General features: G+C 43.6%; 2 protein-coding genes across 5 annotated transcripts in view; one reads left to right on the top strand and one right to left on the bottom strand.

Annotated features, from left to right (window-relative positions):
• Positions 1-3016: 3016 nt before the first annotated feature.
• Positions 3017-17923, bottom strand: TPMT (thiopurine S-methyltransferase). 4 transcript variants are annotated; one of them, XR_013234270.1, is made up of 10 exons: positions 17758-17923; positions 15980-16131; positions 13846-13938; positions 12235-12367; positions 9341-9393; positions 8345-8419; positions 7364-7449; positions 6768-6812; positions 6252-6429; positions 3017-3367 (listed from the first exon to the last, which is right to left on the bottom strand). XR_013234270.1 is itself a non-coding variant. In XM_077353051.1 (9 exons), the coding sequence occupies exons 2-9, from the start codon at positions 16117-16119 to the stop codon at positions 3255-3257; spliced, it is 738 nt and encodes a 245-aa protein (XP_077209166.1). In that variant the 5' UTR covers positions 16120-16131; positions 17758-17923; the 3' UTR covers positions 3017-3254. The 4 variants fall into 4 exon arrangements, 2 of the variants coding, with proteins under 2 accessions (XP_077209166.1, XP_077209167.1); XR_013234271.1 differs by having other exon boundaries at positions 6252-6421; XM_077353051.1 differs by lacking the exon at positions 6252-6429.
• Positions 17924-17957: 34 nt separating this feature from the next.
• The window catches only part of KDM1B (lysine demethylase 1B), a 33346-nt gene continuing 24701 nt past the window's right edge, over positions 17958-26602 (top strand). Inside the window, exons 1-5 of the mRNA XM_077353047.1 lie at positions 17958-18215; positions 19543-19609; positions 20808-20901; positions 21966-22090; positions 26264-26353. Of these exons, the coding sequence (XP_077209162.1) occupies positions 20812-20901; positions 21966-22090; positions 26264-26353 (305 nt within the window). The 5' untranslated portion in view covers positions 17958-18215; positions 19543-19609; positions 20808-20811. The remainder of the gene's footprint in view (positions 18216-19542; positions 19610-20807; positions 20902-21965; positions 22091-26263; positions 26354-26602) is intronic.

Below are 26602 nucleotides of genomic sequence, written 5' to 3'. Positions count from 1 at the left end.
AGTTTTGGTTGTCGTTTGCTGCCCTCTATAGGGCATTTGGTATAATACTACAGGCTGCCTGCCAAGATTGCTCTGACATACCATTAATCTCCAGTTTTTCCTTCCCTGTCTTATTTTGAATTAAAATGGACATAAATATGAACCTGCCAACTGTCATGATCCCATATAATTGTAACCATGGCAATTCAGTCCAGCAAAATGGATATATAAATACAAGGAAAGATTAAAGTTCACTAAAACAAACAAAAGACATGAGCAGAGATTTGATTTTCTTAACAATAGCAACCTCTAAAGGCCTTGCTCTCCAAAATCAACACTATCGCTAGACTATATGAAAGCTGTTTAGGAAAGTTAGACAACTGTTGCATTTTGGGAGTTTCACACTGGCCGCATTTGACACTTCCTGCTCTGTTCACCCACTTGGGGCGTGGTCCTTTGCTAACCACATTAAGTCCTCCCCCTCTCTGCTCCTCTTGCTTGCGGTCCCACCCCCATTCACAATTACTCTTTTGTTTTGACTTAATTCTTCTCCTTTCCACATAGGAGGGCCAGAGTCCTGGTGCCTTTAATTATTGCATAGCAGAGAGAACTAGGACTGGGGGGAAAGGGTTATAGCTCGTAAAGCAGGGACAAGAAAAACTAACAGCAATTCCCTTTCCTAGCATACTAGTATCCAGAAATCCATGATTTTGGGGGGATGGGCTTCTGGCCACCTAGTCCCATCTTCCTTAAGTCCTTCTGCCCCCTCCCTTTACTTTCCTAACCTTTACCCACTACATTCTATACAATTAAACTGAATAGCCCCAATTTTACCTTTTCTGAGTATGTACAATTTTTATAATTTCCTATTAGCTCTCTTCCAACTAACCATCAGTTTTCTAACAAAGCTATTTTGGCTCTCCGGCTTTCCTTTTCTTTCATCCAATAAAAGCTCTAGCTTGAATGAGACCACTTGAAAAAGGCTTTTTGCTGGGCTCCCCAAAGAGCTCACACAAGCAGCCGCTAGGGATCCTTCATAACATGGCCCAGGGATGAGCAGGGAAGCCACTTGACTGAGACAAGGAGATGTTCATCAAAGCTGAATTAAATTAAGGAAGAAAACTAGTTAGCTGTTCAGAAGAACCTGCTAAAAGCAGTATGCCTCTTTTTTGTGAAGGCAACAGCAGCAAATGGAAGGAAAGGGGGCCGCCCTTATTGTAGCCTACATTTCCTTCACAGGACTGTTTCTTACTGGGAGTGTGGGTATGTTATTAACAGGGAAAGCTGTACCTAATAATGTCTACCTGCCACATGGCTTCTAAGTGTCCAGATTTTTCAGGGGGGAGAATACTCAGATTTCTGATTTTATATGGGGGGAGGAGAATCAATTAATACTGCGTATCTGGCAATTTTGTATTAAAGCCTGGTACAAAATACAGCCCTATAAATCCTACATATTTTTCCATGTGTTTGTGAGACTTGTACCTTATTCCACAAACTGGACTCTAAAAGCTTCTGCACTTCAATGTAAAAGGTTCTGTTTTCTTCAACACAATCTAATCGCACAGTTCATGACTAGCCAGAAACTAAGCTAATTTTTAATTCCTGCCCCTCTTCAGTTTCTTCTCAGGACTTTTGGCATTCCTTAGGGGCTTTTCATTCCAGGGAGCTACTCATCAAAAGCCCAGTTATTTTCACAAAAGGGGTGAAGACAGACCTCTGAACGTGACCATTAGGAAATTATTCCTTCACAATCTTACCCTGCATTTGTGTTAAAGCTTTAAATTTTACTTTCCAAGAGGGGGAAGAAGAAGAAATGTCCTTTTTGCTGCAGGCACAACCAGCTGCTTCTCCTTGCTGTTCATCTATATTTCCCCAGATTTAAAAAGGAGATCTTGTCACAGCAGCTGTTTCCTCAGCTAGAAGTCTTTCATAACAAGTGCAGCCAGTGCTTTTGCAACAAGAACATGGATTGACAGCCGGGGAACAGCTGCCTCAGCAAACGCTTTCATTATCAAGGCAACAGCTCAGGTAAGGAGTACAGCTAACTGTTCTGACACAACAGACAACTAACCTGAATGGCATGAAGCTGACTGGCTCTATACATCATAACTCACAGCTTGATTCACTGGTTATGGATTTATGAATTACACTGGAATCCTAAAAGAGTAACGACCCTCCTAAGCGCCTTGACTTCAGCAAGCTTCATATGATGTAACTCTGATCAGGACCGCACAATTAAATTTCAGATCAGAGTTACTACTGAAGAACACTCAGATCAAGCCAACAAAATCTGCTTAGGACCCCTAGCCCCAAGGAAGTTAAAATTAGCCTCAACCAGGGCCTTTTCTGCCCTGGCCTGGTGGGAGCACTTTGGCCATTGAGATCAAGTCACTGCAGGACCTTAAACACCACCTTGGCTTACAGGGCAAAGCTGTTCCAGTCAGGACTTTGGTTGAGGCTCTGGAATAACATCAGAAAACTCACTGATCTCCCAAACTATATAAAAATCCACCTAAATTTTAATTTTCATCTAAAAAGTATATTTTATCTAATATTTCATCTAAAAAGTATATTTTATATATACTATATATACTTTATATTATATATACTCTCCCTTCCTCTCCTCTGATGAGATGTGACAGCAGGCAAAACAGTTTCTGTATTTTACAATAGTATTTTTAATAATTAAAGTTAAGATTTTAAATTTAAATTGGTAAATTTATATTGTATATTTAGATACTGTAACCCATCCTGAGCCTTTGGCAGTCTAGACATAATAACATACTGTGGAAAAGTTGTTCTACCAATGATTCTTGTGACAGCCATGCAAAAGTGATGGGTTGAGGTACATTGCTGAAACACTGGAATCTAGAATGCACAGGGTTGGTCATGCAACCCTTATATCTGCCTTCATGGCCCAATTTAGTTATCTGAAAACAGGAGTGGCTGCCATACTACAGAAATCCCACCCCTCACTCCAATCCCCAAATGAACTCTTCAGCCATGTTTATCAAATAATTCAGGAGACAAAGGATAAAAATAAAATAATTTTATTAGAAATCCACAGCATTCAGACAGTTATTGTGAGTCAAATCAAGTATCTAGAAAATGGTTCATTTTGAATGTGCAAAACACAGTGTTGTGAAATCAAGAAGTCATCCCCTGAGTATAAATAATCTTGACTGTAGTCCCAAAAACACTTTCTTGAGCATAAGCCCATTAAGTAGATGAATAGCATTCTGAGTAGGATTGCTCTCTTGGATGTTGTCTTGTTATTTTAACAGGAGCAAGTACATGACCTCCCAGAAATAATCTAGACCCCAAGCTCTTTGAGGCTCCTTCAAGTCATCTGTTTTATCAAGCAGTTTAATATCACAGCGCTGGCCTGAAATAAAAGGGAGAACATTACATTACAATTCTACTGAGAGGTGAACAGGCGAAACCCTTCTTATTTCAGCATTTTTGGCCCGTTACTTCATAAGTAGAATTTAGCCGTAACACACAAATGCCATTATAAAGAAATAATTCTGATTAAAAGCCTGCAGGTATATGGAAGCAAACATTTTTTCACATATGAAAAATAATCAAAAGAAGCAGAGAACTTACAAGGATTTGTGGGAAGCATCTCATTTTCCCCTTCCCACTACCACCTCTTTCCCTTCCCTGAAAGTCCCCACGGCATTTCCCCTTTTCCTTCTTCCTTCTCTCCATCCAACTAACCTACTGTTATGCATTCCTCTCCCTCTTTGGTTCTCTGCCCTTTCCTCCCCTGGCAGTCCTACCTGAAAAAAACAGTTGGGCAGTGCCAGCTGCTAGGCTGGGCCTAGCTGCATGGTGGGGAACCCACAAGGACTTGTGTGTGTGTGGGAAATCTCTCTCTCTCTCTTTTTTTTTGTATCTTCCTCCCCACACCTTTCTTCTTTCTTTTCTGAAGGTGACAACCTCCATATCCTCATTTCCCCCTGTTTGCTTCTCTCCTTCCCATACCTCTACCAACATACCTTTTATCTACCCCTCCAGCTAGATTTACTATTTATCAACTTCATTTATTACCCTACCTTCCTCCCCACTGGAGTCTCAGAGTTATTTACAATATTCTCCCCTCCATCATTTTGTCCTCACAACAGCCTTATGGAGTTCGGTAGGCTGACAGTGTGTAACTGGTCCAAGGTCACCTTGTGTTTCCACAGCAGAGTGGGGATTCAAACCTGGGACTCTGAGAGCCTACTCTGAAATGCTAGCCACTACACAGTGCTGGCTTTCATGGTGTGGCTGCTGTAGAACAGTGGCAAGTAGCCAGCCCTGGGCAAGTCATACAAGTTATGTCGTATCTGATCACCTGATAGTTGCTGTAACTCTGACCACAGTGAGTCTTCCCTTAAAGGCCAAAACAGCCATGGAAAGACCCTTTATTGCTAGTCAGTGTCTTAGCAATGGCCTCTGACAGTGTATTCATTTATTAAAGGTACAGGTGCCGATTCTATTATTCTGAGGAATTTACACACTATATTTTTGTGACATTTCAAATTTTGAGGCTTTTCATACCTGAGGCTTTTATTATTTAGATACTTCATTTACGCCCCATCTCTCTCTACAGTGGGCACCCAAAGTAGCTCACATTAGTTCTCCTGTGCTCCAGTTATCTTTACACATTCACCCTATGAAGTATGTTATGCTGAGAGTGTCTGATTGGCCAAGGTCAATCAGTGAGCTTGCATGGCAGGGTGAAGACTTGAATGTATTTATTTATTTTTGAATTTGTATACCACTGCTCTCAAATTGACTCACGGTGGTTCACAGTTAAGATATAAAAACCAGTACAACTCTAAAGTCTTTGAGATTCTGGCCTAAAATTCTTACCACAATACTACATTGGCTTTTATGTGTGGGCTGCTATTGAAAAGTAGTGAACATCTTGGCCTGCCAGTGGTTGCTAAAAGGCCTGGCCAAAACAGGTCTGAAAACAGCCCTGCCTCTCTCAATGCCTTTTAGTGACAGAAACCAAGGCTTGAAGGCTGGCAGTACTAACAAATCTGACAATAACTACAGAAGGCATTAATTTCTCAAAGCTACAGGTGCTGTTACTATTATTTGTGGGGATTAACTCTACCCTATACCTTTTAAAAAAGAATTCTGATTTAGAAAATATTGTCTTTTCTGTTTATGGTCTATTCCACACATGTTGGATAATACACTTACAGCATGCTTTTGCAGCTGTATTTTCCTGTGCAAAACAGGAAGTGCATTGACCAAATAGAGGTATAACTCTATTATCTGGCTTAAATATCCATATATTTGGCCATGTTAAGAATCAAATATAGATATATTAACAGTCTTCAAGAAAGAGGAGAACTCATTGAAAAGCAATTCAGTGATGTATTAGAACTTCTGACCTGGAAATGTTTGGGACAATGTTTCACTTCTCTTAGCCTCTGTTTGTACAACTTGCCTTCTTCTCTGACACAGCCCCAACTTATTACTGACGTATTCATCAGTACATTTCAGAGCTTTTTCTACACAAGCCATATTTCTCCTTGTCTTCACTTAAGAGACCGCTTTATTCATGAATATTCTAGCCCTTGTTCTTTGTGCATAATTTCCCCCCGCCCCCCAAAAAGATGGCAGCATGCCCCCACTTCTAAAGGGAGTATCTGCACCACACTGTGCTCTTTCCAAGTACAACTCATGGGTCTACCATGCTCTCTCACCCCTTGTAAACCTTTAATGGGCTCTTTTCATCTACAGCTGAGGTGCTGTACAGTCTTTTGCTACAGTTCAGCTGAAAAGGGGGAAAGAACAGCTGCAGGGGTCCTGATGCAATTCTCACTGCACTGGTGATTCTGCACCAATGCAAGGGGAGAGGGATAGATGGCTCTAGTACACCAGTCATGCAAATTGTGTCGTAGCAGCTTACCCAGTGGTTTACTGCAAGTGGGAATGGGGGCAGTGGCTACCACCCCCACCCACTTTGATGCCAGTGAGGGCACATTTTTGTACCCCTGTGCGGGGGGAAAACTAAGTCCAGATCTCAGATCCGTTCTTCTAAGCTTTCTCTCAGCTGTGTTTGGAACTGCCTGCCTTTGTGTCATTGTATTTTCTGTGTATGCAGGAATGTAAATAAATTATGGGGTCTTACTTACAAGCATTGCTGTGTTTGTGTATGTAATCCATTGCATGAAACCCTCCATTGCATGAAAAAAACCACATGGAAACAGGCAGGCAAACAGATCACCGCTGATACTAGCATGCATGAGATTGCTAGCATTTACCTTTGCATTAAGATATTGCTCCTGACAATGCTGATGCAGACTGATGATAAATGAATGGCACTACGCAGATTATACAGGCATCAGAAGGTTCGTGAAACAGTGTCAACATACTCAACTACCCAGAGCAGAGAGGAGGTGAAGGATGTTCGACTTCTCTGAAGGTAGGACTTCTGAAACATTATGAGATAATATGAATGGATCTAAGAATCTAGGTTAAATTACTGGGGGCTCAGCAATGAAAATAACCTTGGACTAGAATAAGGGGACTATCTGTATCTCAAGTTTCTTTCTTCCTCACATGAAATAATCAGCAGCTACACAAAAGCAGTTCTTTTTTTTTAGTGCACTGAAACCCTTTTGGTGTCTATTTTCAGACCATGTGTCCTCCAGATCCTACTTAGGAAGCAAATCCTGGTACAAACTATTACTATCCGTTGCGAGCAGGTGAATTGACCAGTTAAGTGAATGTTAAATGCATTTCGGTAGAAATTTAAAACTTCACTTGAATTGACTCACCAAATAACTTCTTCAGTTCTGAATCAGGAATGTAGAATGGAGGACCTGGAAAAGAAACTGGCACATTTAATAAGGAGAAATAATAAACATGGATATGCAGTTTAAACTCATTCAGATGTAGCTGGGTTTTCAAAGTTACTTGAAACTGGATAAAGATGACCAGGGAAGGATTTATGACACAATGGGGAAACCTCACACTATACCATGTCCTGCTCCTAATCCCTAATTACATGGAAGAAATCGTGGTGTCATGAATAGTGGGATTATTTGATATTGTCCTTAATTAGTGATCTCATCTGTTTTGCTATTATTTTTCATTGAATTTTAAATGGGAACTTTTATAAACTGTCTTCTGGGCTCATTTAAGGGCCAAGATACAATATTTCAGTGGAACATTGAATACCAAATGTCTGTTGGAATATATTTGACAAACCTGATTTGGAAGGCTTCCTAAATCCATAATCCCATATTTAACTCATCTCATGACCCAATTTCATATTAATCTCTAATTACAAACCAGTGAGTCACAAAAAGACCTTCATGATAGGAGCTATAGTTAAATTTTTAATGACTTTTAGTTCAAACTATTGTGTTACCTGGATGTTTGCTTGGATCATATGACACGGTAACGAGAAGGTAGCAACACTTCTGGTTCATTAGCGATAACATCAAATTGGCATAGCTACGACGAAAGAAAGATCAAATCAGGCACCAGTCATCTTTGTGTATATATATAAACCAAGCACTGAATATGCACATCTGTAGAAACAAGATCTTTGCTGGACTGCACTTTGCATTTTAAAAGTTCCATTAAACTTAGAGGGGATTCTACCAAGAGGCAAGGTGAAGGGGCCATTTTAGGTTGTATATTCTATGTACACTGAAGGTTGACAGAACGTGAGACAGACAAACTTAATCCATGAGACCTCCAAGAAATTCTGCTGAGCAAGCCTCTCTGAAACCAACTGTAGTGCTCTTTGTGTTGGGTTTTACATCCTTGCATACAAGCACTCCTAACAGGGCAGTAGGCAAGTTAATACTATTTTGGTTTTACAGCTTAGGGATCATGGAACGTAGGTCTCTGAGGCCCTGCTTCCAACGTGACAGAAATGTTGAGCCATGTTTTAAGTTTTGAGCTCAGCTACTTCCCTGCAAAGCCAAACCATTAAATGATTAAAAGTTACCATTACCAGCCATTACTTGCCAACTAGTTTTAAGTTGGGAGAGGGAGCAGAGACATGGGGGTGGGTTACCATAGAGTTTCCAGCAATGCCTAGAGCAGACTGACATTACTTCTGGGTTCCCCCTGAACTGATGTAATGCTGCCAAGATGATAGTAAATTTTCATTTTTTTTTCTCTTGCAGTGGTAAGAAATGAGAGCCAGGGTAGGGCATTCCCTGCCTCATAGCACCTGACAGTGCTACAAAAAGTAGCCTTGTGGAGCTTAGTGATTAGAGCAAGTTATTGAACAATCAAATCAAGGATGAAATGGCTTGTTTCTTAAGAGCCAGAAGCTCTAATAAATAACAAGTAAATAACAGTTACTGTAGCACAAAATGTAATATAAATTACTGACCGTTCTCTGTCACAAGGGTTAATTGCTACTAGAGACCCCCTGTCCCAAATGGCATCAAATTTGCCAGCAACAGAACTACAAAGAGATAAAAAAAAGGTGTGCATTACAAATGGTAATTATCTTGTTTTTATTAGCTGAGGGACAGGAAAGCAGATGTTCCACAACAGAATCATGGGATTTTTAAGTTACCTCCTGTGATCCCATACTGCATGAACAAAATGATGCAATAGGAATATTTGTACAGAACTGAAAAGACCTCTTGGCCTATTGGATCATGAGTTACCAAACTCTGTTTGGTAACAAAAGTAATCGTAGACCAGCTCAGCTAAAACAAAGGCCTTAGGGTACAGTTCTCATCCCATTTCCCTACTGATTTTAATTATTAAGGGTTGCATTTGTGGCATACGTGCCTGATTCAAACGCATATGAAGAATGCCCTGCAGGGGACATTGGAGATGTGTATTTAGCACAGAATAGGAACTTTGTGATATTTTTCAAATACTCTTGACTCAGTAGGGGATTTCCTGTTCTGTTCAGCACATTTCCTCCTGCTTGCCTCCAGAACAGATAGAATGAAGACAACAGAACAGTTAGGCAGGACTCTCTCTCTCCTCTTTTTATACAAAGTTGTTTTTCTTCTAAATAAAAGCAATTTTGCTCCTTTAAGAATCTTGGTGCTGCAAATCTCTTTGTGTATTTGAACTCTGCCAACAACATTTGGAGTTCCTAACCATGCCCGAAGGACACTACATGCACGTAAACTGCAAATACAATGACACGTTTCAATATTCACATGAGATTTTTTAAACCTTATGAACAGGAAGAATTTTTAGTGACTCATAGCCACACCCTGCTCCTGGAAATGATAGAGATGAAACAGGCGGTGATCAACATTAGCTATACTCGGACTTCTGTGAGTTTAGATCAAAACCAGCTAGAGAATATAAAATACATAAGTGACCAAGGACAGATTCAAAAGTACCATTGCATTCTTACCTGGTCAAATCATAAATGCTGCAACAGTACAAAGAAATATTCCCAGATGTGTCCTATAGTACAAAAAAGAATAAGTTTCCAGTTAATATTTCCAAAAATGAAATAATGCAGAAGGTACAACTAGCATCAAGCATTTTTTAAATGCACAGATCCTTGAAGCATTAGCGGCTCTGTTGGACAGAAATGCAATAAATAAGGGAATTTAATCAAAGCCTTTAACCTTTAACCTTTGTTAGTACAGATCAGCTATCTACGTACTTCTTGAAATAAATTTCCTACACAAATAGGATTTCCTCTTTGAAAACACTATGGAAATAACTGTTTCCCAGTGTATAAGTAGCATAACAGATCCATGAGCTATATCTTCTGTACTTGGTTTCCAAGGAAATTCCTGCAACAAAATGCAGTTTTTGCCTGGGAAATCTTTCTGTTACAGCATTAAGGTAAAAACATGGTGAAACCGCATGCAAGAATAACATTTAAATAATTATGATCTACATACTAGTTCTTCAGCTTTAGGAAGCCAACTTAATGGTTAAAATGACAGGCTCTAATCTGGAGAATCAGGTTTGATTCCCTACTCCTTTGCATGGAGCCTGCTTTTCTCAGAACTCTCTCAGTCCCCCCCCCCCCTCACAAATGCCTGTTGTGGGGAGAGGAAGGCAAGGCAATTGTGAGCCACTTTGAGCCTCCTTTGGGTCATGAAAAGCACAGTATAAAAACCAGTTCTTCATATAATATACAGGGACATAATGCACAGCCTCTATCATCTGGCAATAAAAGTTTATTTTTATTGAGGGTCTGGAAAAGCAGAGTATAATCTTTTTCACTTCCTATAGTAGCTCCCACTCTATGGAACAGGTTCCTGCTGAGAAGATAAGGGGGGTGGCTATCAGATGCTTTTAGGAAGCACTGCAAGGCCATTTTATCGGCTAGGACCTTAAAACATGACTGGTGGGATTTATTTATTTGTATGCTTTTACACTTGGAATTGTAAACCATGTTGGGTCATAAAGGAAATGTGGGACATAAATATTCAAATAAATAAACTAGAAATGGCACTCGTTTTTTGTATGTTTATTCTGCAGTTTTTATCCTAACCACAGAGTGGCCCACGGTAATAAACCTGCAAAACAGAAAGATTAAAATAATGCAAAGCAAACAGAAACCTGCAAAGAAACCATAACTGCCTAGCCAAATATAAACCAATCCAAATCCGAGGGCCTTTTTGCACGGGATTCTTTGTTGCAAATTGTTTGCGGAATGAAAAATCGCCATTTAAAATAGTGGAATTCGTCGTTATGCATACCTGCCTTTGTAGTGGAATCAGTTGCGTTTTTTAGCGTTTCCCACAGGCTTCCGGTCTCGGCAGAAATCGCTAGAAAGGAAGCGCTATTGCCAAGCTCGTCCCGCCCCTGGCCGTCAAGCAGCCAATGGGCAGCCGTTAGCATGCTCCCAAACAGCCCCTTTCCCTTTAAGGAAGGTTTTTAAAAAAAAAAACAGACCCATTGTAACGAATCTGGGTAGATTCGTTGCAACGGAGAGACCCATCCAGCTGCCTGGGGTGTTTGAGCTGTCATTTGATCGGTTGATCGTTAACACGCTGCCTCAGAGTGAAAAAAAAAATCCCCCCCCCCTCTCACGGGCCCGATTTTCGGCTGAATGGAATGTGTGAAATGTGTGTGTGAAATGTGTGTGCTTAGTGACTGAAGGGGAGGGACTGAAGCCGGGAAGCCTCTGTTTGAGCTGTCATTTGATCGTGGCCACGCTGCCTCGGAGTGGAAAAAAAAATCCCCCCTCACGGGCGCGATTTTCAGCCGAAACAGTGTGAAAAATAAAGGGAAAATACATCAGCAAATGGGCTTCTGCGGGCTTCTTGTGACTGTAAACAGCTCTGAGGAGGGACTGCAGCCTGGGAAGCCTCACTGGCTAAAAGGAGGCTCGCCGGTGCGTTGATCTCCACTCGCTCGGGGAAAAAAAAATGGCGATCGCTTCGCCGGAAGTTTGGAGGACAGGCTCAGGAGGAGGGACTTTGAAGAAACCGCAACAATGGGAACGCACAGGTCTTTTTCGCTACTGTTGCAGATTGGTTGCAGGAGTGTATCGCTTTCCGGAGGGTGAATCCACTTTTTGGGATTCCCCTAAAAGCGCTACAACGAAGCGCTTTTTGCTGATTGGTTTCAGGAGTGTTGCAGATTGTCTACGACGTCGTGCGTTAAGGCAAATTAGTAGCGTTTTCAATTAGCAACCATTGTGCTATTTTGAAGCCGTGCAAAAAGCCCCCGAATGTTCCCTCTTCCACAAACTGATCACTTGATTCCAGTTACTCCGACACAGGCTTGTTGCTGGATTCTTTTGTTACAGCCACTGCATTGGATGGCCAAAAAACAAGGCAAGAATTATAAGTAACAGCTTTACCCAGGACAGGGATAACTCATTTCCAGCAAATAAGACCTTGCCAATTGAGATTCAGCTTTGGAAATGGATGCTTCTTCCTGCCCTTTAAAGTAATTTGGCTGGTGTTGATCAACCAGCCTGAGATGAGGGTTACATTTTCTTAAGCAAATAAGCAGGGTGGCAGGTACAGTGTCCAAAGCGTTTTCTTTCAATTACATCTGGTTCTAAGCTGACCTTGGAGGGAGGAATCTGGTAAAGTTTTACTTTCTGCATTTTGGGGGGAATCATATGTACATTAACCTTACCTTGTGTCAGGGCATGGCAACACAAAACCTTGCTGAACACTGAGAAAAGAAGGGAAAATCCACCCAATCAGGAAAGAAAGGGAGAAAGGCTCAAGAATGGTAAAATATTATTTGCATAAAGTCAGTATTATATCTTGGCAAGCTGCATTAATAAAGAAAGCTTAGAGGTGGTGAACAGGGTTCAATACAAACCTTCATTAATTTAGCTCCAGGGATTTCTGGAACTGTTTCTTCAGAATAGGATAGATTTTGTTCTGTGAAAAATTCCTTCAGAGCAGTTTCGCTGATTTCCACACCAACTATATGATGCCCCATGTCAGCTAACCTATGAAGAATGATAAAAAAAATAAGCATGCTTCTGTATATTTTGTCACTTTGGTTAAAAGTCAAAGAGTCAAAGTCTAACTGGCAGGTGAAATGTAAGGCCTCATCCTCTAGGAAGAGGAAATAGTAATAAATGGACTGCACTTCTGAAGCTCAGAAGTGCTATGTAGATTGTGAATTCTTCACAGAGTCTTGAGTGACAGGCTGCTCCAACAGATTGATTTGTTTACCATCAGTTGAGCAGAGAAAGCCTTCAGAGCTGAATGATGAGAGAGACCCTGAACTCAGACCTGACCAAGAGTCTAGCCATAACAAAGAAGGTTTTAATATTGACAGGGTATCAGCTGGGTTGGGAAATTCTTCTCTCACTAGAAGATCTATCCCCTTTCTTGCCCAAATTTGAGTCTTCACCTACCTACCAATTCCTCTTGCCAACTTTCTCAGTACTCCTTCTGTGTTAAACTGTTCTAAGTCAGGGTTAAACACAAACACAACCCTGGGACTGGAAGAGCCTGCCATGTTGTGCAGCGGCAGCTCCAGGGGGGGAGCATGGGGCACAGGACCCCACTGCACAGTGGCAGGAGACCGTAGGCTATTATGCACAGATATTTCCTCTAGATTTCACGATGCATGACTATCAGGTTTTCTTTTTCATTCTGCATTGATTTCCTCCCTTTAATGCTCAGTTCACTTTCTGGTTACTGTTTGCCTGGGTTTTCCAAGAGTGGTTTTGTGCCTTTTCCTTTGCTTCCAAGCTGAAGATAATTCAAAAGTATACAGATTCCCCCCAACACACACTTTTACCGCCCCTTGAATGGCACTTCACTGCATGCAATGAGGTCGTTCTTCCCACTGCACCTTCTGCCATCCTCCCCCCTTCATTGGTGTGCGAACTTCACTATTGCTGACTTTCCCCATTGCGTAAATTTTTGGTTCTTTTACATGCATGATGAGTCTAATGATGTGAGTTTATCACTAAACTTTGATCATTGGGGGAGAATTATTAACAGGGAAAGGCTGAGTTACAGGTGGGAGTCTTTTCAAAATTAAAGAGAACATGGTTCAGAAGTGGTGCTTTGTGTGTAAATGCATTCACATGTAGAACAAACCAGCAAGCACTTTCTCCCGAAATGTGGCAGTATTCCCCCTTTCCATCTCAGTGACCCCGCTGTTTCGAGGGGCTACTGTATGTGTTTCTCTGCTTTGTGCACTCCCTTGGCATTTGGCTAGATTGCATTTCTATGTGTTCCCTTCCATGCAAGGAACTGAACCATGAGGGAAGGAAGGAAGGTGGGAGGGGTTCAAGACCAGCACGGGATCACGTGTCACTGATCAAGTCCAGCAACGATTGTGGTGTTCTGATTTTCTTTAAAATCTGAATGCCTGGCTCTTGCGATCGCCACACTTAACCACTACACCACAGTGGTTCTTTATAGAAAAAAATACATGAACAAATTCTACTCGAGTGCTGCTTTTTACCATTTCATCTCGACAGTTTTGCCACAAAGTGGGAAAAATATCTTCAGTCCACTTCTGCCACTGAGAAAAATATCCAGGTGCTTCTTTAGAAGTCTGCAAAGGAAAAGGAAGGTTCTTTTTTAACTGAGTTTTTAGACTGTGTAAACCGCTGCATGACAGTATGACTGAAAAGGGCTGTATATAAATACCTGCATAAATAATAAAAGTAATGCAAACAGGGGCTCATGGTAATTATAGTCCGTGGACATCTGGAGAGGCCACAGTTTGGCCACAGCAGCAAAGTTGGGAGTGAATTTGAAAAAAAAAAAAGATTAACTTACATTTAATTGCTGCTGACTATGGTTGCTTCACCCCAGCCTTTAGCCAAAGAAGCTACACATTTGGGCATTCCAAACAACCTATAGGGAAGTTGACTGAATACGTGATACTAGCTAGAAGCTTGGATCTGCCTTGAAGTAGACAGACACTTGACATATTCCACTGCAGAATTTTTAAATGAAGAACGTAATCATGAGGGATGGGCACAAACTGGTTCACAAGACAAAATTCTGCACAAATGTGGCCCAGTTTGGTTACAGCCACTGCGATATCTTTGCCTCTTCCTCAAGAGCGATCTCATACTGGGCTTAAGAGAATGAAGGTAAAACCTGGGCTCCTTTGAGAAAAAGAATCTGAGTAGCATTAACCCTTAGCAATAAGGGAGTCATTATGGTGCAGTGGCTCAATTGACTATCAATAGGGGATCAGGTTCACTCAGCCATGAGTCTCATGGGAGGGGGGGGGGGCTTGGTCCAGTGAAGTCATGAAACTGACTGATACCTAGTGTGATGCCCTCTGAAGATATGGGAGCATCAGACCTGGGTCCATGGGGTCTTCAAAGCACTAGCCCAGTCACTGCTTTCTCACACAGTCTGCTTTACTGGAAGTTGACCAATCCAAACCGCTGAAAGTGTAGTTAGCTTCACCTGCCTCAAGAGTTACAATGCATCACAAGGGAGAAGAACCATAACACTGCAACCTGTCTTGTTTCCTAGGCGTCTCCCTTAGACGGTATCTTCCCCAGGTCTGTAGCCAGAATTCTTTTTTTGTGGGGAAGTTTTTGGTAAGGGAGAGTGGATATTATTTTCACTATTTAAAATTGTATATGACATTTCCCCAGAATTATAGATAGCTTACAATAAGCAACAAAAGTAAGCCACACAACTTACCAAAAACTTAAGCAAAATAAACAACATGTATGCTTTCAGAGAGCAGAACACAGAGGCAGTGGATATGGGGTGGAGAGTTGGAAGCTGTTATGCTGATGGTCAAGAAAAAAAATCTTTGCTTTTATTAATGGACTAGCAAATTACTGGGTGGGAGCACTAATTCATAACTGAAAGGATTGGGGGATAGCCCAAAGTCCCCCCCCCAGGATAACTCAGACACCTAAAAACTCTGCTGCCTATACATGACTCTGTACTTTCCGCATCTTTCCCTTTTTATAACCCTAGCTCCACACCTAGTCACTGAGCTAAGCTCCACCCTCCTCTGTTCCCTGCTTCTTAACCAGTATCAATTCTCCATAGCCACACTCTGTCTTAACCCACCTGGGCTCAGAAAACCACTCTCCAAGCTGTCCAGTCACCTCCATGCGTCCTGAGCCTCCCTGTGACAGGGGCCCCATTACTGAGGCTACCCTGGCTGAAACCTCCCACTCCTTGGTCCTATCCTGCTCTACCCAGGTGAGTCTGAATGCTGGCCCCAGGCAGATCACGTCACATTAAGTCAAACCAATGGTTTATTGAGGCCAGTATTGTCTATTCTGACTGGCAGCAGGTGTTGGGGTCTCAGGTAAAGGTCTTTCACTTCACCTATGACCTGGCCCTTTTAATTGAAGATACCAAGGACTAAGTGTTGGTCATAAACCCTCACAGATGAGGCCACTTTAAAAGGTTGTGAGAGGGTAAAATGGGGGGAAAGGGGATAATGTATGCTGCCCTAAATTCCTTGGCAAGGGGGATGTGTAGCTAACTAATGACTATTGGTATCACTGTGACTATAGACATATTGCAACCCATGTGTGAGAATCAAACGTCTCTACAAACATCAGTTTTCTTGTGAAAGTTTATCGTAAGAGCATGGAATTACGTACCCATGTTCTTGTTCATTATGAAATCCTATGTGTCTCATCTGCCACTTCTTCAGCCAGTCGTCTTCTGTCACAACTCTGCCCCGTTGTGACACAGCGTCACCATCTCCTTCCTTTCCAGAGGTGTCTAAATAATTCTCCATGGCCCAGGAAACCTGTGCCCAAAGAAAAAGTTCTATAACCGGTCCCTGAAACTCTTTATTGTGAATCTTATTGCCAACAGGAACCAATCCCTGCCTCCCTCAGAAAACCTTTCGAATACTTAAAGGGAGCAGTCAGCCCCTCTCAACCTCCTCTTTCTCCAGACTGAACATTCCCAAATCCCTCGACCTTTCCTCATAGGGCTTGGTCCCCAGGCCCTGGATCAGCCTTTCATTCTTTTCTGCACCATTCCATTCTGTCCACATCCTTTTTGACGTGAGGCCTCCAGACCTGAACACAGTACTCCAGCTGCAGCCTGACGAAAGTGATGTAAAGTGGAACTATGACATCTTGCAATTTGGATGTTATGCCTCTGTTGATACACCCCAAGCCCACATTAACCTTTTTTGGCCGCCGCATCACACTGACTGCTCAATATTTAGCTTACGGTCCAACTGTACCCCCAAGGTGACAGCCAGTAAAGCCTATTCAGAGCGCTATGCCGTGGACAGGTGAATACTTTCATTGTCTTTTACTGCAGTCCCTGGAAGTTTGATGAAAGAGGGAGTGACTTTCAACCTCAATAAACATGATCATAAAAATCAAACACCTGTTTTGGCTGTTATCTGCAGTTATCACAGCAAACACCTTCAGACAACATGTCTTTTTCTTAACCTTCCAAGGCTATACGGAGGGGAGAACAATACTCAAGGTAGGTACTGCAAGGAAATTTGTATGCTGCTTCAGGAGGCTACAGATTTGTCATTAAGTCCACGTGTATGGGGTGTGCGCCCACCTACAGCTGTTTCCAAGAACAATCACACTACAGGTTTTTTGTGGTCAAAGGTAACCCTTGATGGTTGCCCAACAGCCAACCCATCCAACCGAACACTGACGCTGCAGGACAATGTGCCAAGTTCTTCCTGCTCCTACTGAAATGGTCCGAACCTTTGGAACTACAGAGGCAGAACAAGTCTGGGGGGAGGGCACAACAAACACTAGTGGGTTATGGCCACAGGCCTCACATGGTTGGGATAATAAAGCTTTTGCCTGAGATTTAGCCAGTGAAACCTGGTGTTAGACACACTCAGCATACAACTTTGGAAGGGCTAAACTGGGTAGTTTCTCTGCCTCTGCATCTTTAAAGGGTCATACATGCACATTTATTACTTGTGGACTGTATGTCAAGGGATGACTGGTATTAAACAGATAAGGCACTGCAGAGAAAACACCATACCCATATATTGCTATCCTGTCACAATCTAAGGCAGCGTGGTATACTGGTTAAGACTGGTGGCTTCTAACCTGGAGAGCCGGGTTTGAGTCCCCACTCCCCCACATGCAGCCAGCTGGGTGACCCTGGGCTAGTCACGGTCCTGACAGAGCTGTTCTCACAGCTCATTTTCTATCTGAGCTCTCTCAGCCCCACCTACCTCTCACAGAGGTGTCTGTTGTGGGGAGAGGAGGAGAAAGCGACCGCAAACCGCTTTGAGACTCCTTCGGGTAGTGCAAAGCGGGGTATACTCTTCTTCTTCTACACGAGGGCACCTGACTCGAATTCATTGACCTAAAACGTCCCGTGTTAGCCGGAGCGGTCTCCCCGCGTCCCTTCGCAATGAAGCCCTGCTCCTGAAGCCTACCTTGGGACGAGCCAGGCAGAGAGGAACCCGCGGCGCAGCCTGCAGGAGAGAGGCCGGAGGGGGGCCCTGCCCGGACAGTCGCAGCGCCTCCTACAGCCTCCAGACCCCGGCGCCGCTGGAGCGACTTCTGGGCGCCGCCCCGCGGCCAGGAAAGGAAGCCAGCCGCTCGCTACATTGTCTCCTCCCCCTGCTCCACACGTTACGTGCTGAGGACAGCGGAAGCCGCTTGCGGGAGGAGGCAGACGGGAAGGGCTGGCTGGCTGGCTGCGGGCGGCGAGGAGCGTGGAGCGGCGTGGTTGCTCCCCCGGGGACGGCTGGAGAAGCCCAAGGGCCGCCGGGGCTGGCGCCAAGGCCGGATCGCCGTCCCTCCGGACGAGGCGAGAGCAGTGCCTTCCCGGCCGGCCCCCGGCGTCGGCGGCTGGTGCCTGACAGCCGGCGACACAAAGCCAGCGTGCTGGGTCAGTCCCTGGGAAAGGGCTGGCTGTGGGCAGGGGCTTCTCTCCGTCTCCGCCCGGACGCGCGTGGGAAGTTTTGCAGCCGGGGGGCCGTCGAGGCATGGCTGCCATGCAGCCTGGACCTGCCCGGGGCTCTGGAGTGATCGCCAAGCGACTTTCCCCTAACCTAAGGCGTGAGGATTGGAAGGATCTCCCCCGCCTGGGATTCGGGCTAGGGGCAGAGGCAAGCTGGAGTCCAGCCCTCCTCTGGGAAATAAAAATCTCAGTTCGAGAATTCTGCGGAGGAGCCTGCCATGAGCTTCTTTGTCCAAAGTATCCCTTTCATTCCCTTTTGATTGATGCTATGTAAGCCCAGGGAGAGATTGTGGGTGGGGCGTTCAGGCCACTGGGACCCTGGAAAACATACTGAATGGGGATGTAATGGGTTGCCCTCCCTTACCATGGCTTGAAATCCGTTGTTGTAATCTCATGCATGTTAGAGATGCCAGGAATGTGTGTGAATCCCATGATGAGAGCCAGCTTGGTCTAGTTGAGAGCAGCAGCCTCTAACCTGTAGAACCGGGTTTGCTTCTCCACTCCTCCCCTACATGTAACCAGTTGGGTGACCTTGGGTTAGTCACAGTCCTGTTAGAGCTGTTCTCACAGAACAGTTTCTCTCAGGGCTCAATCAGCCTCACCTCCCTCACAGGGTGTCTGTTGTGGGAAGGGAAAAGGAGGGCGATTGTAAGCTGCTTTGAGACTCCTTCAGGTAATTAAAAGCAGGCTGCAAAACCCCCAGCTCCTCCTCTTCTTTTACCTCTTCCTCTCCCCACCCCCTGTCTTCCTCTTCTGTTGGTATTGCATTCAAAATTGGAACAGCAATACTTTCTAAAGGGGAGGGTATCATTTTAATTGCAGTTTTCTTACCTGCCTGTTTACCTTATGAACCCATCTCATGCTGAATTTTTTACAGTTCTCTTGTGGTCCTTGTAAATGAGTCGTTATCCACACAATTATCATCACATAGCTTTTGGATGTGCTGCTTGGAACAAGTCTCTGGCAAAAGGCCTCTTTCCTCTTGAAGGCATGCTCTCCCTTGAAATGATTCCCCTTCAGCTCACCTGGCCTCCCTTGGAGCAAGTGCTGCTTCAGAAGGGCCATGTCTCCTTCAAAGTTTGGGGGGGGGGGGCAGTGGGTGTACCTACTTCCAGGAAGTCTTTGTTAGAGTGTCACTCTAGGGAGGACTTCTGAACTGGTTTCCTGGAGCCAAGCAGGAAAAAAGAAATTATTTGGTCAGAAAGGTCACTTTCCCTTGTTCTCATCATACTTCTCTTTGTTGATATCCTTACAGCTCGTTTCTGAAGTGCTTTGGGAAGACACTAATTTGCCAGCTGAAAAGCAAGAGATTTGACACCAAGGTGAGGAGAAACCTGCCCTTCCTGCTAGGTGAATTGCCCACATTGAATATAATTAACCTTTCTTTCTTTGGAACTGTAGCCTGATCTCTTTTTCAGGCCCGATCCAATGAGATCTTGGGAGCTAAGCAGACCTGGTTAGTATTTGGATGGGAGACCTCCAAGGATTTGGTGGTAGTTCCTACAAGGAACACCAGGGGTCATAACATGGAGGCAGACAGTAGTAAATCATAAAATCAGAGTCCAGTGACACCTTTAAGATCAACAAAGATTTATTCAAGGCAAGCACTCATCGTCAGACCATGAACTACCTTCCCTTGCCTGGCTGCCAGACAGTCCTCAGATCTACTGATTACCTTACCATATGCCATACAATAAATAAATAAGCCTCTTTGGATTTGTAGTTTGGGGGGTGATGGAACTGCAAGTATGTGGGATTAATATGGATTCTGTATACATACATTCCTCTGTACAGGAAACAAACCTACGCTGGGAATGAAGCTACACTGAATAATTTAATTCTGAGAGTGTCACATAGTGGCTTGATAATAGAAAACGAAGCTAATGTGTATTTGCACGCGTTATATAAAGGTGCTTTGGAGGGGGTTCACATCCTTCATAAGCATTGTGTTATCTACTTAGTATAAATAAACTTCTAGGCTTGCTGTATGTTCTTCGCCAAGGCTCTTCTTGGGAAGAAGAAGTAATAAAATGGGAAGAAGAGTAATAAAAAGAGCAGAAAGGTTGGGAGGAGCTGAGTGGATTCTTAATACACTGGCGGATATATATCTAAATTACTGCCAGCTTTTCTCATATTAAGAGAAAAGCTGCCGTGGCCTCTTTATCTTGATATCCTGTTGTGCAACTTGAGAATTCCTTTGGCACCTAATTAAATCTGCATCACACCATCACTGTCTTGTTTTTAGACTTATACTGCAGATTTAGAGTATGTCCAACGTATTTTCCAATGCATTTGCTATCATGTATGCTGTCTTCCAGTGTACAGCAACTCAAGTCATTTTTCTCTTGTCTCTTACCCAGTTCAGAGTTGTGAGAGCTAAATTCCTGGGCTGTGCAGTTCAGGAAGGTTAGCTACAGAGAAACTGGAGAATTTCCCCTCCCTGTAGGAAGGCTCCTTAGGGTGAAATGTGACTTTGGGCTGTACTCTAAATCAGGTGTCCCCTTGATTTTTATGCTGCAGCACCATGTCTTCTGGGAGGGTCCGGGCAAAGAAGAAAACAGTGACCTTGGATCAGTCTCCTGACAACCTTCCTTTGAGGAGTTCAGGGAGGCAGGTAATTGAAACAGATTAAAGTAGGAAATGATACGGTGTGTGCGGAGGTATATGTGTGTGTACATGTCTGTATCTTTCTGCCTGTATGAAAATAAAAGAGGGCCACTTGGGTTGCATCCAGAATGTATGATGTGGGCCATCATAGGCAAAGTTACACCCTTCTGAGTCCATTGAAGTCAGTGGATATAGAAGGGTGTAATGCGGTTAGAATGGTCACCTCTATGCACTTCCCCTCACTGAAGTAAATTTTCCATCCAAAATGAAATGTTGTTCCCCCCACAAACTGAGCTGGCCTTGTAGAGTGGTTTCTTGGTTGTATAATAATGTCCCAGCCTGTCACTGCTAGATCTTTTGGCTTTAAGTACCGCACAAGGTATCTGTTGTGAGGAGAACAAATGTAGAATCCCGTGGCACCTTTAAGACCAACAAAATTTTATTCAAGGTATGAGCTTCTGTTTGCACACACTCTTCCTCAGATAAAATATAATAAGATACAATATAATATCGGAGGAAGTGTGCATGCACACAAAAGCTCACATCTTGAATAAAACTTTGGTCTTAAAGGTGTCACTGGACTCTAAATTTTGTTCTGCTGCTTCAGACCAACATGGTCAACCACTTGAATCTATTGTGAGGAGAAAAAGGAAAAGCTGTTTGTAAGCCGCTTTGGGGTACCTTCAGGTAGTGACAAGCGAGGTATAAAAGACCAGCTCCTTTTCCACCATACATGCACGCAGCCCACAAAACGTTTAAAGTTTATTTTAAAATCAAGATTTGTTCTCTACCCCAAGTGACCTATAGGAGTTAGTTTTGTGGTAGAATACTCTCGCTCTGTGAGGTGAAAACCTTTATTCCGCACACATAGGATAATGCACTTTCAATGTACTTTAGAAGTAGATTTTCCTGTTCCGCACAGGAAAATCCAGCTGCCAAAGCACATTGAAAGTGCATTTTCCTTCACTACTGCACCACAGAACATCAGAACGAATGCCTGTAGAGCTGGTGCAAAGCTGGTGCACCTCGAGCTGGTGCAGATTTTTTAGTTACATCGTTGTTTTCTGCTAGGTACGCAGGAAGGCTGCAGATACAGCAGAGGATGATGAAGATGCTTCAGAGAAAAAATATCGGAAATGTGAAAAGGCAGGATGTACAGCAACATGTCCTGTTTGTTTCGCGAGTGCAGCTGAAAGGTTTGGGTTTCTCTTGATACCTGTTCCTGTATGTCATCAAAGTGTTCTTCAGTTCAGAGGGGGAATTTGCGTGATGTTTTTGAAATATATATATTTATGGTACTGGGCAAAGGTGATTACAATGCTCATTGGGGGCACAAATTGTCTTTATGTAGGGTTGTGCGATTCGACAGCCGAAGCGGCCATACCCGCCCATAGTGGCCAATGCTGCACCGCGGGGAGGGGGGCAGCGGCGGGGGGGTTGGGGAAAGGAAGGTTGCTTCTGCTGCCGAATCGCACAACCCTATGAATTTCTCTATCAAATGCTTTTATGTTAAGGTGACCAGATTTTAACTTTGATAAAGCGGGACACCCTTGACTGGGGGGGGGGGGTCTTGATTAAAAATTTGGTCTATATGGAGCAACAAAAAGTTTCATAGAATGCATAGAATGCAAAAATAGTATTGTAATATATATATTTTTAATTTCAACATAAGTACAATTTGCCAGGTACCCCCAGATGTCCCTCAAAAAGTGGAACAATCTGGTCACCTTATTTTATGTTGTCCTGAGATGTCCCAGAAGTAATGGGGGGTATATAAATATATAAATTAAATATATTGAAAGCAGCTGACTCACACTCTGATGATAGCTCCATCTGGTCCTATATCCTGTTTCCCACAGCCAACTACATGCTTCACAAGAACCCCTAAGTAGGGGTCAGACTTCCCCCCAGCAACGGTAATAGCCCCCCTCAGAGAAGTTCTGTCTCTGAACATGGAGGTCCTATTTAGCCATCATAATCTGTCCTCCATGAATGTGGCTAATCTTTAACTGCTCCTAGCGGAGCTGATTAAATATTTCGTTAAGGGCACCAAAGGTGGGCCCTGTCTGTGATGAGGAAGGGTGCCCATAGGCCCCTTCCTCTGGAATGACAATCGGGGGGCCCAATCGGCATGTGCAAAGCTACAGTCTGGCGGCAAGGGACCAATTGTGAGCTGTGCACAGCCCGGCTCCCAATTGGTCCCTTGCCGCTGGACTGACTAATCGGGAGGTGTGAAGCCCCACCCCCGCCCCGCTGACTCCCGGACCCCGCTTGTGCCCCAACCAGCCGACGCCGAAGCCCCGCTAGCGCCCGCTGCATTAACACTGCAGCGGGCTTATTTACTAGTTTCTTTATAAAGCCAAATATACTAGAAGAAGTAGAAGGGTTGGTTCTTATATGCCACTTTCCTCTGCCAAAAGGAGTCTCAAAGCAGCTTACAATCACCTTCCCTTTCCTCTCCTCACAAAAGACACCCTGTGAGGTAGGTGAGGCTGAGAGAGCCCTGATATTACTGCTCAGTCAGATCGACTTAATTAGTATTGTGGTGAGCCCAAGGTCACCCAGCTGGCTGCATGTGGAGGAGTGGGGAATCAAACCAGATTCGGAGCTCCTAACCACTACACCAAACTGGCTCTCCAGCTTGTGACCAGTGTCATATCCTATGACGGAGAGCACCCCATGTGAGTACACCCACAATGTAATCCTAACAATACTTTCCCGGGAATAAGCTCCATTGAATAGATTTGTGTAGGATTCCAAGTAGACTTCCCTAGGATTGCTCTTAATGTGGTGTGAAGAAGTCCTTTCTTTGTCTGTCAGAGCTACTGCTCATCAACTTCATTGGGTACTCCTAAGCTATAGTATTTTATTATTTATTTATTCATTGAATTTCTAGACCACCACTCCTGGCCAGGCTGGCCTGTGGCCGTTTACAGTAAAAATATAAGAGCATTAAAACCCTATTGTTTCATTTTTATATATACTATCACAACCTCCTATCATATCCCTTCTTGTCTTTTTTTTCTACACTGAAAATCACCTTCAGCCTTTCTTCATAGGGTAGTTAACATCCTGAAACACTTACTTACCCTCTTCCACACCTTTCCCAAGTGTTTTGATAACCAATATTCTGTAATGTAATGTCATGTAAGAAGATCATAGTCTGACGAAGAGTGCTTGCACTCGTAAGCTCACACCCTGAATAAATCTTTGTTGCTCTTAAAGGTGCTACTGTACTCTGATTTTATTGTGCTACTTCAGACCAACATGGCTACCCATTTGAATCTAATATTCCGTGTGTGCTCCATGCTAAAAAAAGAGAGAAAAATCTCAATTCTATAGCTACAGATTATACAAATTAGCCCTGTTTATATATTGACGCTTGCTTTGCATAATAGCTTCCGTTTTAGGACATGGGAAGTAGAATTCGGGGTCCTTAAACCTAGTCCATGAACATTAGGAATGCTGGGTTCTTAGATTTCTGTCAGAATTGTCTGTGCTCTTTCGAATACATCTTAATCATGAGGACTAGAAACTCTCTCCTTTTTCAAACAAAAGATGAGTTCTGCTCCCACTATGGCATTTTAAACATTTCTGTGCTTACAGTATGCTTTCAGCATATTTGTATCTCTCTGGGCATACTGATTGTGTCGCAGCAAGGCTTTGGAGCAAAAATTATGCGCTTGAGCACTTTACTACAGAGTTGCTCTCCACAGGATTTGGAGGCAGGAGCTGGAGTTGTGGGAAGAGACAGATTGAAGGGAAGGCCAGAAAGTCAGGCTGCTTCTTATAAGCTGTTGGCAACTGCCCTCTCTCTAACTCTCTTGTTAAAGAATGCCTTTGTTCAAACAGCTATGGAACCCTTCCATTATTGGACAGCACATAATTTCATGAAACAGCCACAGCACTGGAACGGCATAGCTACCCAGTGAGCTAAGCAAATATATTCTAACAAAGCACAATGGTGTATCAGACAGTTTGGATAGGAAACAGAGCATGTAGCTTTAGAACAAGGCAACTTGAAACCTGAGCAAGGGGATTCAAGCTGAGAAAGCCCTCTTTTGCTTAATGTGCAGGGCACTGCCACAAAGAAAACAGCTACAGTACTTCTATCATTTCCCCCCCTACATGGTAGCTCCTAAATGAAGGAAGTCCAGACATATAATTAAAATACAGATTAGGACTGCTTTAAAGTAGTCAAAGAGCCTCTTGTGGCACAGAGTGGTAAGGCAGCAGAAATGTTGTCTGAAAGCTTTGCCCATGAGGCTGGCAGTTGAATCCCAGCAGTCGGCTCAAGGTTGACTCAGCCTTCCATCCTTCTGAGGTTGGTAAAATGAGTACCCAGCTTGCTGGGGGGTAAACGGTAATGACTGGGGAAGGCACTGGCAAACCACCCCGTATTGAGTCTGCCATGAAAACGCTGGAAGGCGTCACCCCAAGGGTCAGACATGACTCGGTGCTTGCACAGGGAATACCTTTACCTTTTTAAAGTAGTCAACCCGAGGAAGTACTATGTAATATATATCCAAGTAGTAGAAGAAGAAGAGTTGGTTCTTATATGCCGCTTTTCTCTACCCAAAGGAGTCTCAAAGCGGCTTACAATCACCTACCCTTTCCTCTCCCCACAACAGACACCCTGTGGGGTGGGTGAGGCTGAGAGAACGCTGATATCACTGCTCGATCAGAACAGTTTTATCAGTGCTGTGGCGAGCCCAAGGTCACCCAGCTGGCTGCATGTGGGGGAGTGCAGAATCAAACCCGGCTTGCCAGATTAGAAGTTCACACTCCTAACCACTACACCAAATTGGCTCTCAGTTTGGTGCAATAGAACTGTTGTGAGTTTCTTGCATTGTGCAGGGGGTTAGACTAGAGATCCCTTCCAATTCTGTGATTCTATGTTATTGGACAGCGTTGAAAAAAGTTGTAGATTTGTTCCTGGTGCAATGTTCTGCCCCAAACCTCTGATTGCAGGGGAAAGCTCTTTGTATCAGGGAAAACGAATGGGACAGATCTGTAGGAACATTCCATTCTTTCCAGGTACCCATTGCTCCTCTGTTTAATTTGGAATTCAGTGTATACAAATGGAGGTACTTTATAAAAGTGTACATTAGCAGTTTTTTTTTAAAAGCATGTAAATCTGTTAGGCTTTATGTTAGGGTTGCCAGCTCTGGGTTGGGAAATACCTCATAACTTTGGGGATGGGGCCAGGAGTAGGAGGGCAGGGAAGGGCCTCAGTGGAGTATAATGCTATGGAGTCCACCCTCCAAGGCAGCCATTTTCTCCAGGGGAGCTTATTTCTTTAGTCTGGAAATGAGCTATAATTCCCTCCTGGGGACTGGCATCCCCTACTTTGTTTTCATGTGTTTCAGGTGTGCTAAAAATGGATATACATCAAGATGGTATCATCTCTCCTGCGGAGAACATTTTTGCAATGAATGTTTTGATCATTATTATAGAAGGTAACTTCAAACCATCCAAGGGGATGATCTGTGTCTGCAGTTTAATCCTAATCTGTTTTAGGTTGGTCTGTTTCTGTTTACTGCAAAAACAGTGGCTTATAAAGTACGTGATTTCCTGGCCTGAATCTATTGGACCTTTGCCAGTAGTGCGGTGGGATCCCACAGACAAAAGGATTACCATCCATAGAGCATGACGTCCTTTGCAGTGTTGTTCCCAGAGACTGCTTCTGTCAGCAAGAACTGACAGGG

This window comes from Paroedura picta, chromosome 9, assembly GCF_049243985.1.
Source record: "Paroedura picta isolate Pp20150507F chromosome 9, Ppicta_v3.0, whole genome shotgun sequence".
NCBI lineage: Eukaryota > Metazoa > Chordata > Lepidosauria > Squamata > Gekkonidae > Paroedura > Paroedura picta.
This window is presented reverse-complemented; position numbering and strand designations above follow the sequence as displayed.